The sequence below is a fragment of the Astyanax mexicanus genome, chromosome 13 (genome assembly GCF_023375975.1).
Source record: "Astyanax mexicanus isolate ESR-SI-001 chromosome 13, AstMex3_surface, whole genome shotgun sequence".
Lineage (NCBI taxonomy): Eukaryota > Metazoa > Chordata > Actinopteri > Characiformes > Acestrorhamphidae > Astyanax > Astyanax mexicanus.
The window spans coordinates 4,484,836-4,503,795 of NC_064420.1; the positions used below are offsets into that span (position 1 = coordinate 4,484,836).

Consider the following 18,960-nt stretch of genomic DNA (forward strand, 5'->3'; position numbering starts at 1 on the left):
TGGGAACGGCGACACGGCGTCCATCTTTATATACAGTCTATGGTGTGAAGCGTTTAGATGCTCTTATCTTGGGAGCTGTTCACTTTCTGAGCTTTCTGAGGCTGGTAACTTTAATGAACTTATCCTGTGCAACAGAGGAACTCTTGCTCTTTATTTCCTAGGGTGGTCCTGATGAGAGCCAGTTTCATCATACTGTTTTTGATGGTCTTTGTGGTGACTGATTTTTTTTTTTTTTTTTTCGGATTGACTAAACTTAATTTCTTCTTAAAGTAATTTTTTTCTTCTCAATAATCTGGATTAGAACATTACTCAAATATTCACTATTCACTGTATACCTGTAACTCTACCTCTTCACTACTTTACTTTGACTGATGCTCTCAAACACTTTATTAAGAGACAAGAAATTCAAGTAATTAACTCTTGACGAGTTCTGCCCAGCTGTTAACTGAAAGCCTGAATTCCAGGTGACTGTAAATATAAAACATGTTCTGGTTTGTTTAACATTTTTTAAAATGTTTTTCTTCATAGTTTGGATGATTTTAGCATTTTAGTATGCAAACTACATATGAATCATATTTAAAATTGAAACAACTTCATATGTATCTCTGTATATATAAGAAACATATATATTTTAAATACATACTTCAAACACACTAATTTATACAGCATTTCCATTTAAGCATGTATTACCCTCCAAAATAATTTTCAATCAGATTTCATAAAAAGCAGCATGTTTTAACAATAATTCACTTGTATTGGTTTACCTTTATTTACAGAGCTTAAAAGTACTACGTGGAGATGAAACCAGTCATAGCATTAATGCTAAAGAGAGAGCAGAGAAGAGAATAACCCTGGTTTTTCATGTTCAGTTTTCAGTTTTCATGCATCTTGGCCTGTTCTCCTCCACCAGTCTTACACACTGCTTTTTGGATAACTTTATGCTGCTTTACTCCTGGTGCAAAAAATCAAGCAGTTTATCTTCATCTTCCTCTTGATTATATTTCAGAGGTTTTCAATTTGGTAAAATCAAAGAAACTCATCATTTTTAAGTGGTCTCATTTTTTCCAGAGCAGTATATACATACAGTACATACATACAGTTCAAATAAGTATATTATAGATGTATATCCATATATAATCAGAAGATGGATGGATGTGATAGTAATTAAAATCACCTTATATGTAACATACTGTATATGGAAAAACAACTCTTGATATAAAGACATTTTCAGTATGATGTCAAAATTATTAGTAATGAGACAAAAAAAAATAAGATGAGCTTCTAAGGTGAGTGTGAAGTTAATATCTCTGATTCATTACCTTCCTCCTCCAAGCAGTATATGGTCAATGGAATCAAATTGGCATATCAAAAGTCAGTTTGACTGCACGTACGTCCATGGCAGGCAGACAGACAGACAGACAGGCAGACAGACAGGCAGTGGAAAGACTGCATAAAAGGTCTCTGCGGGTTTGCAGTGGCAACAAATCCATCACCTCGCCTTTCACTCAAAACATTAGCTGTTCTTCAGTCACAGAGCCTCGTCGTTCTTCACCCGTTTGAAGTCTGATAAGAACCTCGGCCATTTTAATCCATCCTATCAACTAAAGTACCCTTCTGTCTTCTCAAAGGTCACTGACACCATCCAATAACGTGGATGCTGCCCTCCTGCCTCCCTCCACACACACACACACACCTCCCCCCAATCCAGACTCACTCACAGTCTTCTTCTCAACACCTGCCCTCTGTCCTCTCCTGATGTCTTATCTACTTATTGCTTCACTTATTGCTGGGTGACTACGCCATACCAAATACAGAAGTGTCAAGTAACAAACTACAGGGGTTGGACAATGAAACTGATGTATCAAGAGCCACGGTATCCAGGGTAATGTCAGCATACCACCAAGAAGGACCAACCACATCCAACAGGATTAACTGTGGACGCTGTAAGAGGAAGCTGTCTGAAAGGGATGTTCGGGTGCTAACCTGGATGGATTGTATCCAAAAAAAACATAAAACCACGGCTGATCAAATCCCGGCAGAATTCAATGTGCACCTCAACTCTCCACCAACTGTTTCCACCAGAACTGTCCGTCACCACAATAAATTATTGTGGTCTAAAAACAGGTGTTTCATTCAGTTTCATTGTCCAACCCCTGTTCAAGTACTACACATTTCTTCTAAACCAAAAGGTTCTAGATAAATGCTGAAATGATGGTCTGTTAATGAGTTTAACAGAAGTTAAACAGAAGTAACAGAAACTCGAATTTGATTTAATTGATGAGTTTAAATAAACAACTGACCTGAGTTTAAAAAATAATAATAATTTTTGACACAGGGCCATATAGATTTGTTTTTTTTTTCTCTCTTGTTGATGACTAAATACTGCAAAAAAAAAAAATAGGAGAGCACTTCAGTTTCTGAATTAGTTTCTCTGATGTTGCTATTTATAGGTATATGTTTGAGTAAAATTAACATTGTTGTTTTATTCTATAAACTACAGACAACATTTCTCCCAAATTCCAAATAAAAATATTGTCATTTAGAGCATTTATTTACAGAAAATGAGAAATAGCTGAAATAACAAGAAGAAAATCATCATTTTTAAGAGATCACTTAAAAATGATGATTTTTTATTTTATTTTACCAAATTAGAAAAACTCTGGAATATAATCAAGAGGAAGATGGATGATCAAGCTATCAAACCAATATGAACTGCTTGAATTTTTGCACCAGGAGTAAAGCAGCATAAAGTTATCCAAAAGCAGTGTGTAAGACTGGTGGAGGAGAACATGATGCCAAGATGCAATAAAAAATGCATTTGAGATCTGAAAGCTCTGCATCTTTTTTGTTGTTATTTCAGCCATTTCTCAAATTTTCATTTTCTGCAAATAAATGCTCTAAATTACAATATTTTTATTTGGAATTTGGGAGAAATGTTGTCTGTCTTTATAGAATAAAACCAAAATGTTAATTTTACTCAAACATAAACCTATACATAGCAAAATCAGAGAAACTGATTTATATAACTGAATTATTCTCCTGTCAGGATTACTCCAAGACCTTAGCTCCTCATTCATAAATCTCTAGTGACTCTCCTGCTCACGAGGCAGTGTGTTTCACTATAGGCGGCTATAGTCTCAATTCCTGGAAGTGCTCTGCCATAATGGAGCTCGTCTGCACAGAAAGCCCTGAGCTCATAGAGCATGTTCCTGCTGTTGTACGATGAAGATGGAGGATAACTGGGTAATAATGTGTGGTAATGCATACGCTCGGTGGCTGAAGCTTTATGTAAGCCTTATGTAATTGAAGTTGAGGTCCGGGTAAGAGCAGCCCTGTGATCTATATTTGAAAAATATGAATATTCAGCTCGGAGAGCGATGGAGAGGATGGGAGAGAGGAAGAGTGAGAGAGAGAGAGAGAGAGAGAGAGAAGAGAGGATAAGTCATGTTCATCCCTCAGGCAGTGCTATCAGATGCCCTCTGATCTTGTCAGTATCATTATATTCTGCTAGGGATAACCCTGCAGACATACGGACAAAAAAATAAAGGGGACATACAGTATTAGGCAAAAGTCACTTTTGGGTGCCTTTATAATTTAGCTTGGGTCTTAACTGCCTCTGTAAACACTCCAAGCACGAAAAAATTAAACGAAAGAGTTTGGATGCTCCCTTGTTGTGACGTCACAATAAAAATAAAAAAAACCTGCATGAAACCCTTTAGAGCAAGGGACGGCAATTGGTGCAGCACACTGTAGCTGACGTACAAGCCACGGGCATTGTGACTAATTTTTCATGTTGAACTGTTATAGTAGGATAGAGTTCAGTTTGTTAAGGCTCTAATTGTTCTATTATTTTGTACAGGACTGTTTCTGTATTTTTTTAATACTCATTTTGTTATGTTGCACATTGCTGTTTTAATAGTGCGCACTGCTGCTACCAAAAAAAAGCCACTAGATGGCATCACATATATATCTTAATTCAATTATTTAAATTTGACCTTTAGTGCCTAATGTGGTGTATTACAGATCACTTGTATCTCTTTGCATCACTTATATCAAGCCCACTTTTTGAAATAAGATATTGTAAATTTGATGAATCAAACCAATGACTGACCATAGATTAATCTAAAACTGGCATAGGCCTCTCTGCTGTAAAAAAAATAAGAAAAAAGAAAATCGAGAATCGAATCGAATCGTGACCCTAAAATCGGAAATAAAATCGAATCGAGGATTTAGAGAATCGTGACAGCCCTAGTGGTAATGATCATGACCGGCTGCATCTGGCCAGAATTGACCATATAAACAGAAAAGCGACTCTGGCAGATTCACTAAATACTAAATACAATGAAGGAGACCCCACAAACACATAACCTACAGATCAGTGCAGTGCTTTTTTTAGCTTCAGTGAGAGGAGACAAAAGTCATGGTACCCTACATAATATATTTTGTCCCATGATAAGTGTTTTTTGCTTGATTTGCCGCTAAATACGTTCAAACTCAGCCTTTTTTAAAGAAGCAAAACTGGCACTGGTAATCTTAGTATGCACATACAGCATGACCGATGAGGCCAAAAATACTTGCTGGCTTTAAAAAAAAAACGAAAAAAAAAAAAAAACAACCCTGTTCAACAGTTCAAGAACAGTATCCAGTATGTAGGCATGGATTCACACCAGCATGACCTCGACAGGATTACTGGAAGACGCAGTCCACTGGTAAGCCAGGAGAGAAAAGCCAGGTTTCAGCTTAAATAGAAAAGACATAAAAAGCCGGCAGAGATCCGAGGTAAAAGGTTCTCCGGAGGCGAATGGACAGACGAGATGAAGATTAACCTGTGCTAGAAAGAGTAGAAATGTGTAGAAGGAGCTGTGGAGTAATGGAGTTTTTCAGGTTCAAATGGTGGAGTGTCAATCACCCAACCTGTACACCACTGAGTATGTGTTTTGACTGTTGAATATATGGGTAATGTTAGAACTTGTAACTTTTAACTAGAAATCGACTGAATCTTATGCTGCAGTATAAAATTACAATTCCTTTGAACCAACATAAATTAATTCTGATTCATGTAAAATTTCCCAATATTTCCCTTAACCCTTGTGTGGTGTTCGGACGGTTTTCATTTTTCATCAAATGATACTAAAAAAATATTTTTTCTAACTCAAACTCATTGGCATTGGCTCATTTTTTGTGAAAAACATGTATCAAAACACATTTTCAATAAACACACACTGTACACCCCCCCCCCCCCTACACATTTATGTTACATACAGTCTGTTTGGCCAAGGGCTAATAAACATTGCTTCATTTGTAAATTTGAAACTAAACAAATTTTCTACTCATATCTTGAGTTTAATTCATTTTCTTTTACATTTTATTAAAAAACTAATAAAAAAAGAGTAGCACTTTTTAAAAGAAATGTAACATAAGAAAGGTAAAGGGCAAATATTAACCATGTAAGCTGTTTATATTGCTCGCAATTTAGGTGAAGCAAGCATGTGTAAAGCATTTTAATGTAGAATTGCTTAATTTTGCTGAATTAAATACAAGTAACAAAGTAAACGAGTAACAAAAATATGAACACCACACAAGGGTTAACATCCATCAAGAACGTATGCTATGACTAGAATTCAACTAGGATTCAAACTCTGTATTTTAAACCCAATTGGGAAACAGGCTGGTAAAAAGAAAACAAGACCAACTAGACTCACTAAACCTTAAACCATATATATTTTTTATTAATAGCAGGAATGTGTTCCTTTAAAGTAATAAAAAAATTTACTAACCATTAAACAATGCTTTTATTGTGGTGGTAATTTCTGCCTCTGCAGCGTCCTCTCAGGTTGAGCTGTGCTATAGGCGTGGATGATGTTTCCGTGTACTTTGGTACGCAGACAAAACACAATATGCAAATCAGTCAGTCAATCAATAATGCTGCTGCAGCTCAGCCAATCAGCTCTCCCTCCTGCCTCGCCTCTAAACCCATACATCACCCAATGCCCCTCTCAAACTACCCCTCCTATTTTTAGCATCTTTCAAATTTGAGCTGAGGGTGAAGTCAGTAAAAACAATGCGTTTAGTGCCCCTCTAAGGAACATACACGTTTACAATATATTGCATGTTCTTTTTTTAAATGTTCTTAGTTTATGCAAATAAATGATGCCAGGAACCAATTATACAAATATAACTTTGGTTATATAAGCTTTGGTATTATAGGAATGCCAACACTTAGAAATTATTAATAAATAGAAAGTTATTATGTTATTTAAGGTCATAAACTGAGTAAATATAACAGTGTTTTAAGTACACTTAAAAAGCAGATATTAAGTAAACAAAACTTGGAAAGATCACTTAATTTACTTAAATTTTGCTAGACTATCACTTTTCTAAACTGTAATTAGTAAAATTGACTTTAAAAATAAAACTAGTACAGTGTAAAGTTCCAGCTTTCCTGATTTAGGGTTATATACTGTATATTTGTGTTTGTATCCAGTGGTTTTTGTTCCAGCATGGCAGCAGCAGCGCACAGCGTATCTTCCTCCGTGAATGATTCAGTCTGAAATCAGCCTGGAACACACACAGCCCTGGGGCAAAGGTTAAGCACAGTGTGGAGAAGAACACAGCTACAAAGAATCTCAACTACTTCTTCAACCGCGCTCCACCGCCGCGCAGCCTGCAAATACAATTATAGCCCTGAAGATGTTTCTTGTTTCAATATATTCAGTTATTTATTAAATCCACCCACAAACATCTAAAAAGTGATTTTTTTATTTTTCTCTCTTTGTCCTCTCGCTGTTCGAGCGGGAAGCGGGAGAAGTCTTACGATGTGATGTGCCTGCGGGCGCTTTCAGCCCTCAACGTTTTCTTGTTTGAAACTCATTTCAACATGTGTATATTTATATTTATATATATATATAGGGAGAGAAAGATAACATAAGAGACAGAGAAAGAGAGAGAGAGAGAGAGAGAGAGAGAGAGAGAGAGAGAGAGAGAGAGAAAAGAGTTAAAGAGATGTTTGATAGAGCACTGAAGTCCACTTCCAAAACGTTGCATGCATGTTTAATATGTGACATATATGGCTCTATATCAAGAGCATTCATTTTTTTTTTTTATTAATATATGTTACCCACAAGGTGATATATTATTATTATCACATACATACACTCTCTGGATATACAGCTCTGGAAAAAAATTAAGAGACCACTTCATTTTCTGAATCAGTTTCTTGTTAAAACACTGTTGTTTTATTCTATGAACTACAGACAACATTTCTCCCAAATTACAAATAAAATTATTGTAATTTAGAGCAGTTATTTGCAGAAACTGAGAAATGGCTGAAATAAAAAAAAAGTTCATATTCATAAAGTTTTAGAAGCTCGGAAATCAATTTTTGGTGGAATAACCCTGTTTTTTAATCACAGTTTTCATGCATCTTGGCATAATGTTCTCCTCCTCCACCAGTCTTACACACTGCTTTTGGATAACTTTATGCTGCTTTACTCCTGGTACAAAAATTCAAGCAGTTCAGTTTGGTTTGATGGCTTGTGATCATCCATCTTCCTCTTGATTATATTCCAGAGGTTTTCAATTTGGTAAAATCAAAGAAACTCATAATCTCTTATTTTTTTCCAGATCTGTATATTCAAAAGAGTTGAGTAAACAATGTTTTCTGGATTTAAAAAAAAAAGAAAAGGCGACATTTAAGGCACTTCTCAATACATGAGAAATACATAGACTACTTTTTTCACACTTTTGATTGGCCAATGCAAGAAATGATTGACAGTTGATCTCTGTTGCATGATTGGCTGATGCATAAATTGATTGACAGTATCCTTGTCTATTCGCCACACACATTGGTTCTCCGGACATATACTTGACATATATTTCAACTAGGGCTGCACGATATTGAAAAAAAAAAATTACATTGAAAATATTCTTTTTTTCGGCAATATAAATATATATATATATATATATATATATATATATATATATATATATCGTCGCTGTCCGATGAAAAGCACGTATCTCCAAAAACCGGACTTTTCAGGAAAAGCAAAAAACGTTTTTAATTAAATAATATTGGGTAAAATAAACAACAGATAACGCTGTTTACATATAATTTAGTTCTAAAATTCATATATATTATTTTGATTTCTTAAGTTCTATAGTTTTATATGTTAACTGGACTTACGTGCTTTGTACACGGCAAAAAGGACATACGCGGGTGTTCCATACGCGGGCGTTACAGTGAATTCCAAAGAGTCACGTCCACCAAGCTGCGCAGTTTGAACGCTCTCCTTACACTCTACCGGTATAAATCATGTTTTAACGGGAGCAGAGTCTAGTATTACTGTTATTGACTAAAAATCACACTGAATCCTTAGTGTGACTTATTGTTTCCATGCTGGTTTAATATCTGACGCGCGGAAATGCGCGATCAGCTGATCCTCATACCCCAAAAGAGACCAAACATTACATTAAAAAAAACTACGAAAATATTTTTCTACAAAACGGGTTTTCCCCAACACAGCATATTTAAACAGTTGATTATATTAGCAAGACCTGGACTGTTTACATATTGTTTTGCACAATACCTTACTGCCTTTTAAAGAGGCAGGATGCATGCTCCTGGTTTCCTCTGCTCCCACCTTTTGGAATCAACCAATGCATACGTCTTTCACAAATCAGTTTAGCCAGATAACTAGCTAGGAAATTCCTACTGAACAATTCTTAACACTAAAATCTGAATAATTCAGAAATATAATTCAGAAATACTGCATTGTAAAATATTTGTTATATTTTAATCTATTCTGCATCAAGAACACAACATGACAGATATTTATAGATTTATTAAGAAATGTTTTACTATGTCACTTAGATACCTTTCAACTAATACAAATTTAAAAGTTACAGACAATGTAATTTATAAATCAAGTTATTATTTACTGTACGAGGAAACGTCAATCATTTAATAAAAACCTCATATAAATTTCAGATATGTACAAGAAAAAACATACGAACCAACAAACATTTCAATAGAATAACCTGTATCAACTACTAATAAAATGTTATATCTCTTTTTGATAAATAACTAAATTCCATGTAGATATTGGATACAAATCTTAATTACTTGTGGGAAATCATTAGGAAAACACATAAATCATGTTTTGAGACTCACAGTCAGACTCAAGAAAATGGTCTGTGGCTTTTTTTTTTTTTTATGTACACACGTGAGCCAACTCCACATTAAACAGTGAACCTGCAGACTGGTGATGCATATCACTCATAGTTAAGTGAATCATAAAATCCATGAAAGTCCTTGGGAATGAAATTCTTAAGTTCTTGGAGGTGCTTGTATTTCAGCGCCTTGATTCTCAGGCTGGATGTGTACAGTGGTAGCACTGTGGTGTCACTGTTCCTCTTCCTAAGAGTGGGTGAGAGGTAAGGTGTCCAGTCATCTGCATGGACAGTTTTGTAGTCCATGGTACCATCCACGTTGTACCTGAGAAAAAGAGGGTGAAAAGTAAGAATGGGAAAGGGGCCAGGAGATCAAAGGAAAACAGAGGGAAGAGAGCAAATGGTAAAAAACACAAAAAGTGTGCAAATTTATAACAGGTAAGTATAACAGGTAAGCATCTAAGGTAAGTATAACAGGTAAGTATAACAGGTAAGCATCTAAGGTAAGTTTAACAGGTAAGTATAACAGGTAAGCATCTATGGTAAGTATAACAGGTAAGCATCTAAGGCAAGGCAAGTTTATTTATATAGCACCTTTCATACACAACGGTCATTCAAAGTGCTAAGGTAAGTATAACAACAGTTTAATATAACCAGTAATGATACCAGGGATATATCAGTCGGGTGGTGATAAGAACTGCCATTATCTTAATCGCGAATGTCTGTTTTGTTAATTTTTTATTTATGTTTGTGCAACTCAATGAGACATAATTGAGCGTACTAGAGTGAGACAGATGAGAATCTATGTCATGGAGCATACCTGATAGCCCGGAGGTCAAACACAGTTGATTCTCCAGGGTTTTTGCCAGGACGGATGGACTTACAAAGCTTCAGCTTGCTGTAGTCCTGGAAGAAACTGTGGTTGACATATTGCACATTGTATGGCCTGGGATTGGACCGTGCTGCTCTGATCACCGTGGCATACTCGGCTGGAACATGGATGTCTCTGTCTCTCAGTCTTCTCTCTATCACGCTGTGCACGGAGTCGCATTCCATTTGTGTATGCCCTTTTTCCAAGTACTTCTGGGTAACGACCTTTTGCTTCTCAGTTGCAAACTTCAGCAGAGCATTGCTTAAAACTATGTTGCGATTTTGATAGCTGCATCCATCACTCCATAAGATGTATTCATCATGCATGCTGTGTTCCTCAAGGAAGTGGATGATACATGAAGCAAATTCATTAGCTGTGAGTCCACCTTCCCCTTCATGCCACAAATAATTAGTAGCATCATGGGTTGCCATGTTGTACATTGTGAAGTTGTGGACACCAAGCTTGGTTTTATAGTAGAGTGCTGAGGCTTGAAGTTTGGGGCAAAGAAGTAAACCCTGCAGATCCATACACACCACCATTGTTTTCTCAGTTGCATTGTTTTTATCTTCCTGCTTGCTCACTCTTGCTGACTCCTTCTTCCTGCAATGTTCTTCCCATGTGCCAGCATCTATGTTTCCAACTTTATATGAACAGCACGTATTGCACTGATCTTTCTTGGGGTGAAACAGCGAGAGATTTAATTTGTTAAAAATGCTACTGAATACTTGTCTTGAAAGAGACTGGACATTATTTTCTGCACAAGCATGGGTGTATTCAGAATGAAGATGACTGATGGATTTAAAAAGAGGTTCCAAGTACATTTTTGTAGAGGAAGATCTGCAGTAATGAGATGGAACCTTAGGAAGGTCCTTTAGAAACTGCTGAAGGAACTCAACCTCTTCATTCCTGATGCTGGTTTTCTTTATCTTTTCAGGCTCTCTCCGGCCAACCCAACTTAGAAAGCACCACTGCTTGATCCCTAGTGTTGAAAGAAACATGCTCTGACATACCCTGGTCCTTTTGCCATCCACTTTAAGGTGACACAGAATGGATGCTGACCTCCTTGACTGTTCTTCTCCTGTCCGTCGTCTTCTCACAGGGCCTACATCTACCAGTGACACAACATAAATTTTCCTCTCCCTCCAGTCTAATTTTTCCCAGAAGTATTTAAAAATTGCCTCCCTGTCCGCTTCCTGTATTGCTTCACAGTGCAGCTTTTTCGATTTCCTACAAAATACAGACTGGCATGGCCTACCCATTTTTCTTTCTTCCCTCGTCACTTCCTCATTTTGCCTTCTTCCAAGATATGACTGACCCATCATTCTTCTCCTTTTCTGAGTGTTGACTTTCCAGGTCTCTGTGTTTGTCCGCCTTTTTGGTCTTCCAATGCGAGACTCTCCACCTAAAGCCTCCTCAGCTACATCATTTTCTTTATTGCCCTCTTGAAGGAAAAAAACAAACAAACATTCTTACTTCATTTCAAGTGTTTAATAAAAATAAAAAAAACACAACGAGTGTCCCAAACGCTAAAGTGTAAAGTGTTACTTTTCATATAACTAGCTCTGAAATTATTTCTACAACAAAATGTTAAAATTCAAGTTATGAAATTAGTCTTGTCATTTATGTTACATTGGAATTTTAACCTTAAACAGGTAAGTATCTCAGGTAAGTATCTCAGGTAAGTATCTCAGGGATTTTGTATCAATATTCAGAACCGGGTCTGAGCTCTTATGGGATAACAAGTCCATCCGTGTGTGTGTGTGTGTGTGTGTGTGTGTGTGTGTGTGTGTGTGAGAGAGAGAGGGAGAGGGAGAGGGAGAGAGAGAGAGAGAGAGAGGGAGAGGGAGAGAGACACACACACACATACCCACTAGTTCAGATCCATTGTGTGCCATTTGATCTTGTCCATCAGCAGCATCCTCTTGTCCAGAGATATTTTTTGAACAATGTGCATCTTTAATAAAAAAACAACAGAAAAATTTGCTATTTGCTTTCTTGCATTTCCAGTGCTCAGCCCAATAGATCTCATAATTACGTGTCCTAAACCCTTTACTTTTCATATAACTAGCTCTGAAATTATTTCTAGAACAAAATGTTAAAATTCAAATTACTAAATTATTCTTATCATTTGTTACATTGGAATTTTAACCTTAAAATATTAAGTTATGTACCCCCTTTCTCATGTAATAAGAAATAAACAGGTAAATATCTCAGGTAAAGTATCTTAGGGATTTTGTATCAATATTCAAAACTGGGTCTAAACTTTTATGGGTTAAATAGTCTCTCTTTCTCTCTCACACCCACACTTCTCTCCCTCTGTGTGTTTTTCAGACACATACCGTCTTTTTCGGATTCATTATGTTCCACCTGATCTTGCACATCCTCAGTGGCCTGTTCTTGTCCAGAGATATTTCTGGGGCAAAGTGCATCTTCAATAAAAAGAAAAGAAAATATTGTAACAGTGCCTGCACTAGTTGACCGAATTCAGGCTTTGTTTTGAAGAGTAAAAACTTAAATTCTGAAATCTTTACTCTGTCTGACTTAATGTTAATACACATTTTCCATAAACCTTGCTCCTCACAAGAGGACTCAATGCATCCTAACACGACTTCTTCTTGCCTTACAGCCTCACCCTCTTCCTCGTCTTCCTCATCTTCCTCACTAAACACCTTTTCCTCCAGTGTCCTATCATACGGTACATTTACCAGTGCACATAGCTCTTTCAATGAGAGAGACATTTCTGGTCTGAAAGAGACAGATTTCACACAAAACATAACGTTAACTGCCTGACCCTCGGTTAACTAGTTAGCTAGCTAGCTAATGTGTGTTTTAGACAACTAGCTAGCTAGCTAGTTAACTTAGCTGACTAGCCTTTAAGCAAGTTAACCTTATTACGAACGAAAATCTGTAATAAACACTGCTCAAATGAAGTAACATAGAACTGTGACACATATTTACACGTGTTAGCGACTAGTTAAAACGGATACAGTTTAATTCTTACCTTGAGTGTTTGAGCTACGCTGCCGGAGAACAACTTTCTTCACGTCCACAGAGAGAGGTGGCGGGGGTTGGGAGGAGGAGATACGCGGTTTGACAGACAGGTCTAGCAGCCAATGGAGATACGCGGAAAACAGATGAGCGATTTTTCAGACTTTTGATTGGTCATTTTCATCTTCACTTGTATGGATAGGTAGAGATGCATTCCCACATTCAACACATGAAAAAAAGTAAAAAACGCAAAAACTGGAGATACGTGTTTTTCATCGGACAGCGACGATATATATATATATCACGATATTAAACAATGCAGGGCCCATGACATCACCAGCCCCGCCCCCATCCTTGCAAGCTCACTGTCTCGCATCTGGGCCAATCAAAAACTGAGTCAGCGCCAAGCTCTCAAACCTCGAGGTAAACAGCAAAACGACAATAATCAGCTCTTTAATCAGGCATTTAATTTGCTTTTTCTAAGGTACTGTAAATAAGAGCATTTCTATTTTTTGGGATTAAAAGTGTAAATTCAGCTGTAACTGGAAATATCTGCGCTGTAAAACTGTGCTGGACTGAGGTGCACAGCTTTCCACACGTGCCCCCTCCCCCTCATGCCCCTCACCCTAACCCTAACCCTAGCTTCTCAGGCAGCAGCAGCCTGTCACTCACACAGACACACAGACAGCGCTGTGTATCTACTTCTTGTGTGCTTAAACGATGCTTATGCTTAAACGATATATATCGTATAGCCCTAACTTGAAAATCTTTACACTCCAGCACTATCTTGCTCTATCTCACAGAGACAGCCGAGTCCAGCAGGACCCCCGGTGTGTAAGAGATGGTTTAAGGGGGGGTGGGGGTGCCCTCCTGGTGGGCGGAAGAGCAGAGAGCAGGAGTCACACCAAGAGAAGAAATAAAAGATTCAGCACATAAACAAGCCAGTGTAGACGGACGGGTGGGAGGCACCCACCCAATCAGAGCATGAGATGCGTGGGTGGGGGTAGGCCAGGGTTGCCAAGCGTTCGCACCAAGCAGAAACAGGAGGTGGCTTTCATCCTCGCCAAACGGACTCATATTTTAGACTCAAATATGGCAACTGAAGACGCATAAGATGTAGAAGACGGTTCGGACAGTAACGCGTGGCTCGATGAGTTACACACCATCAGATCTGAAGGCTCGGCTTATCGAAGAGCCTGCTGTATGGAGATGATTGACACTTTTTAATATATTTTGGGCTTAGATTATCAGATAAGTGAAATATATACGCTGAAAATGGAATCGTTGACCCGTGGCGAGGGTCCAATCCTTTTTGGTTATGAGCAACAAGCTCTTTTTTTCAGTCTGCTTGGAATTTTTCATTTTAACAAGAAGCATAATCTACATAATCACGTGCCAAATGTCATGGGACAGGAACTAGCCTCATGGATTCCCTGACGAAATATATATATATATATATATATATATATATATATATATATATATATATACTTAATTTTACTTAAAACATATTGAGAAATGTCTAAGCATGCTGTAAATACTGTATACTAACAGATTTATGTACTTACTTAAAATATATTAAAAATACATTAATATTATGATTTCATCAAATGTTTGAATGTAAACTTTTCAAAAAAAAAAGTACAATATAGTATATTTAAAATAAATAGACTACTTTAAAGTACAATTTTAGTTTAGTAATGTAATTCAATATACTTCTAAAATATTTATTTCCAAATATATATTTGTACATTTTTAGCGAAGTGTGTTAAAAACAACTGTTACAGTAGTTCACTTAAAGTGCAATGTATCATGTAACTTTTTAGAAAGTAAATTAAATCACTACATTGGTCAAACATTTCAACAATATATTTAGATAATACATTAATATAACAGTTAAATTGTATTTTAATTCTCTGTAATTATAATTAGGAGAATATAAATATAAGTAAATGATAGGATATAGTATTAAATACATTTAAATGTCAAAAGAAAATATGAAGTACATTTGTAACATGCTAAAAATTGTAGTATATTAGAATATATTTAGAATATATTTTCCAGTATATTAAAATATATTTTTATACCCAACGTATTATACTAGAAGTGTGCCACTTACAAAGGACAGGAACAAGAAGCGAATGTGTGCTTTAATGTAAATACTGTATATATGTAACATTAATTATTAGTACATTTCTAATATATTTAGTGATATAGTTGTAATACTCATTATATGTATCAGCTCTCCCAGTGCTCCTCCCAAACTTCCCCTCCCATTTTTTAGGGTGGAGTTAACAAAAATTTAGGGGGGGGGGGGGGGGGGGGGGGGGTTGTGCCTCTTTAACAGTGTAGATAGATGGTCATAACATGCTGATACGCCCGTATATTTACTAGCATATATATTTATGCTGTAAACATTTCAACCCGTGGTCTCTGTTGTTAATTCTCTCCATAATGCAGTTCCACAACAAACCATTCTGAATTCATTTGTTTATATTTCATTTGTTTTATGCAGAAAATGCAGAAATTATGCAGGATGACTCCCAATCGACTCATGCACACACACACACATACACACTCACACACACCGCATCATAAACATCTGATACAATTCCACTATGGTATTACAGTTGTCACATTAATATGCATACATTCCAACCAAACAGTATGTTATGTTGATTTGATATTAATTTTTCATCCTGCATGTTACTGCTGTGGAGCATTCACCCCCTTCATTAGCATACAGATGCAGATGCTTGTAGAGTATGTGAATCTCAAATGACATCAAAGAGCATCATATGATCTGAATTCGCTCTAACAAATTTTACCTTACCCACTTAAAAATTATGAGTTACTTTGATTTTAGTAAATTAAAAACCTAGATAATCACAAGGCACCAAATCAAGCTGAACTGCTTAAATTCTTGCACCAAGAGTAAAGCAGCATAAAGTTACCCAAAAGCAGTGTGTAAGACTGGTGGAGGAGAACATGATGCCAAGATGCATGAAAACTGTGATTAAAAACGTGGTTTATTGGTGTGCATTTTGGTGTGTTTAGTTTTATGCCTGTGTGAAACCAAACCAAACTGAGGGAGAAACAAACTCATCAACTGATCCGGACCATAGAAAACAACTACTCAATTTATCATGCATTCTTTATTCCAGTTAACAGTCTATTTTCAAGCCTTGCACCTGGCTTGTGTAGGATAAATCTTAAGTCTTGCTATCATGGCGGCCGGAAACACAGGTGCGCCACTGACTGATTAAAACCTTGACAACAGTCAATAATCAGCCACCCTATACTCTTAGCCATCTTAGCCATGTTCACTTACGCTCCTTACACACACAAATAAACATGCAGCAGCGCCCAAATCCAGCTTTAACATCAACAATAAACAGAATAAAGAATTAAATAACATTACTTTTCCCTTAAATGATCTGCTGGTTTATCTTCACAACATGAATGAGCAGTTCAGTATCTGTCTCTGCTGACACACACAAAGCGCCATGCCGTTAAGATACGAATGCGCCAAAGTCAGAGCTCACCTGGCTCTTAACAGGAATGACAAGAGACACACTGATTGGTTTAATTTATTTTACACCCATGATTAATTAAGAGAATTTGTACATGTGTTTTGTACTAAAGATTGCTAATATAAGGCCCTGAATATTAGAATATTACTCACATATACTGACAAAACTATTAGAATCTAAGAGATAGCTGACAGCATTTTTTTCCCCATATTTGAAAACCCTACAAATCCATTTTTTCACACATCTTAACACAACACGACACACACCCTCTAATACATTCCTAATAGCACTGACCTTTTCATCCCAGCATAATCACAAACAGATGCTGCCGCTGATGAGCGACAATGCCTGCAATCAGTTCATCCTGTACGCTCTGAACGTCAGAACAACCTCCAGAACATTCAGAATAACCAAGCAACATCTACATACAGGGGTCGGACAAAGAAACTGAAACACCTGGTTTTAGACCACAATAATTTATTGTGGTGACGGACAGTTCTGGTGGAAACAGTTGGTGGAGAGTTGAGGTGCACGTTGAATTCTGCCGGGATTTGATCAGCCGTGGTTTTATGTTTTTTATTGGATACAATCCGGGTTAGCACCCGAGCATCCCTCTCTTTCAGACAGCTTCCTCTTACAGCGTCCACAGTTAATCCTGTTGGATGTGGTTGGTCCTTCTTGTCAGGTGGTTAATGCTGACATTACCCTGGATACCGTGGCTCTTGATACATTACAAAGACTTGCTGTCTTGGTCACAGATGCGCCATCAAGACGTGCACCAACAATTTGTCCTCTTTTGAACTCTGGTATGTCACCCGTAATGTTGTGTCTATTGCAATATTTTAAGCAGAACTGGAATATTGACCAGATTGGACTGTGGAACAGCTCGTGCATCCCAGCGTTCACCTGGAGCAGGTTTTAAACAGTGACATGTAGCTTAAGCTGGATCTTCTAAAGCGCATCTGTGCATAAACTCTGTATGTATCAGAGTATCAGAAGGTAGTGGTGTTGGGCTGGAAGGTATGCCTGTCCTGGTTCTGAGAGAATTCGAGTTGGAGTCTGAGTCATAGGCAATCTGGAGAATAAGCCCTGGAGCAAAGCTGTGATCACACTGTTGCAGTGCGAGAGAGCGAGAGGGAGAGAGAGAGAGAGAGAGAGAGAGAAAGAGAGAGAGAGAGACATGGAGAGGTCTTCAATCTGCGTCAGAAACTATCTATCCATAGCTTGTTCTTTTACCAACGCCCTCGAAATTACCTCATAGCCTACTCAAGCCACGCGAAGCACGTATCACACACAATCTGCAGCCATGATACCAGAACTATTCAAACGCCAATAAAAAGAGCATCAGAAAAAAAGGTGTGCACACACATTTTTATCAATATTTGATCTTAATCTGTATTATTTACTACATTGCATTTAGAAAATAGACAAAAAAGTGTTTGGCCTTCACATAAACCTAACATAAAAACTAGGGCTGTTAAAGCAGCTTATCACTGCATTGATTATACGCGCTGTACATACACATAATTTTCTAACTATATTTACTTTCTTACAGCTCTGACCAATCAGAGGAGACCATGTGCTCATGTAGTTTATTGGTTCACATTTTGGTATCGAGGCTTTGAGGGAGAAATAATCGCACCCGAACATCCCTTTCAGACAGCTTCCTCCTACAGCGTCCACAGTTAATCCTGTTGGATGTGGTTGGTCCTTCTTGTCAGGTGGTTAATGCTGACATTACCCTGGATACAGTGGCTCTTGATGCATCACAAAGACTTGCTGTCTTGGTCACAGAGACAACCTCCCACGCTAAAACGACAGGTGTTCCAGTTTCATTGTCCAACTGTCCCTGTATATTTTGAACTGAATTACTAAAATAAAGTAACTTTTTACTGATATTCTAATTTCTTTTTGTATTGCAAAGTGTTGGGAGTCTAGAAAACCACTGTATGAATGTAAGTTCATCGTAATCATCATATCAAATAAGATTTGAGTTTTTATTGTAGGCAGAATATGATGCTACAACATACCTTAAATATATTAAAGTACTGGAATTTAAAGTAATGGATTATTTCCCATGTTATACATGTTATACACCTTGTTATTGCGCAGCTTCTTCAACAGCGAGTCTATTTTCATCTCCTAATCAAGATGCCTAAGGAGATCCTCCAGATCCTCCACTGAGGCCTCCCTCCAGGCTAATTCTCCACACGCTGCTCTGCTGTGTATCGTGACCGCTGTGTTTTTCGCCTCCTTCCCATCTAATTATTCCTGTCTTTTCGCTGCGCTGGAGCGCAGCCCTCCGTAGGAAGGAAGCGAGCGCGAGAAGTGAGCAGTGGGGGCCGTTTGAGCCGGCGGACCCTCCCCAGCAGCGTGGGGCTCGGAGTGGGTTTAATTTGA

At 37.4% G+C, this 18,960-nt stretch overlaps 3 protein-coding genes across 4 annotated transcripts in view; 2 read left to right on the forward strand and 1 right to left on the reverse strand.

The window, feature by feature from the left end:
- Nucleotides 1-18,960, forward strand: part of LOC103032624 (probable phospholipid-transporting ATPase IIA) — a 291,393-nt gene that overhangs the window by 205,275 nt on the left and 67,158 nt on the right. The gene's annotated exons all lie outside the window — the stretch shown is intronic.
- The window catches only part of kcng1 (potassium voltage-gated channel, subfamily G, member 1), a 42,727-nt gene that overhangs the window by 10,341 nt on the left and 13,426 nt on the right, over nt 1-18,960 (forward strand). The window lies entirely within an intron of this gene.
- On the reverse strand, nt 8,826-13,320 carry LOC125780591 (uncharacterized). Of its 2 annotated transcripts, XM_049462974.1 has the most exons (6): nt 13,041-13,320; nt 12,672-12,784; nt 12,379-12,468; nt 11,907-11,993; nt 9,989-11,480; nt 8,826-9,493 (listed from the first exon to the last, which is right to left on the reverse strand). In XM_049462974.1, exons 2-6 carry the CDS (start codon nt 12,775-12,777, stop codon nt 9,271-9,273), a joined length of 1,998 nt encoding a protein of 665 aa, XP_049318931.1. In that variant the 5' UTR covers nt 12,778-12,784; nt 13,041-13,320; the 3' UTR covers nt 8,826-9,270. The 2 variants fall into 2 exon arrangements, with proteins under 2 accessions (XP_049318931.1, XP_049318932.1); XM_049462975.1 differs by lacking the exon at nt 12,672-12,784 and having other exon boundaries at nt 13,041-13,319.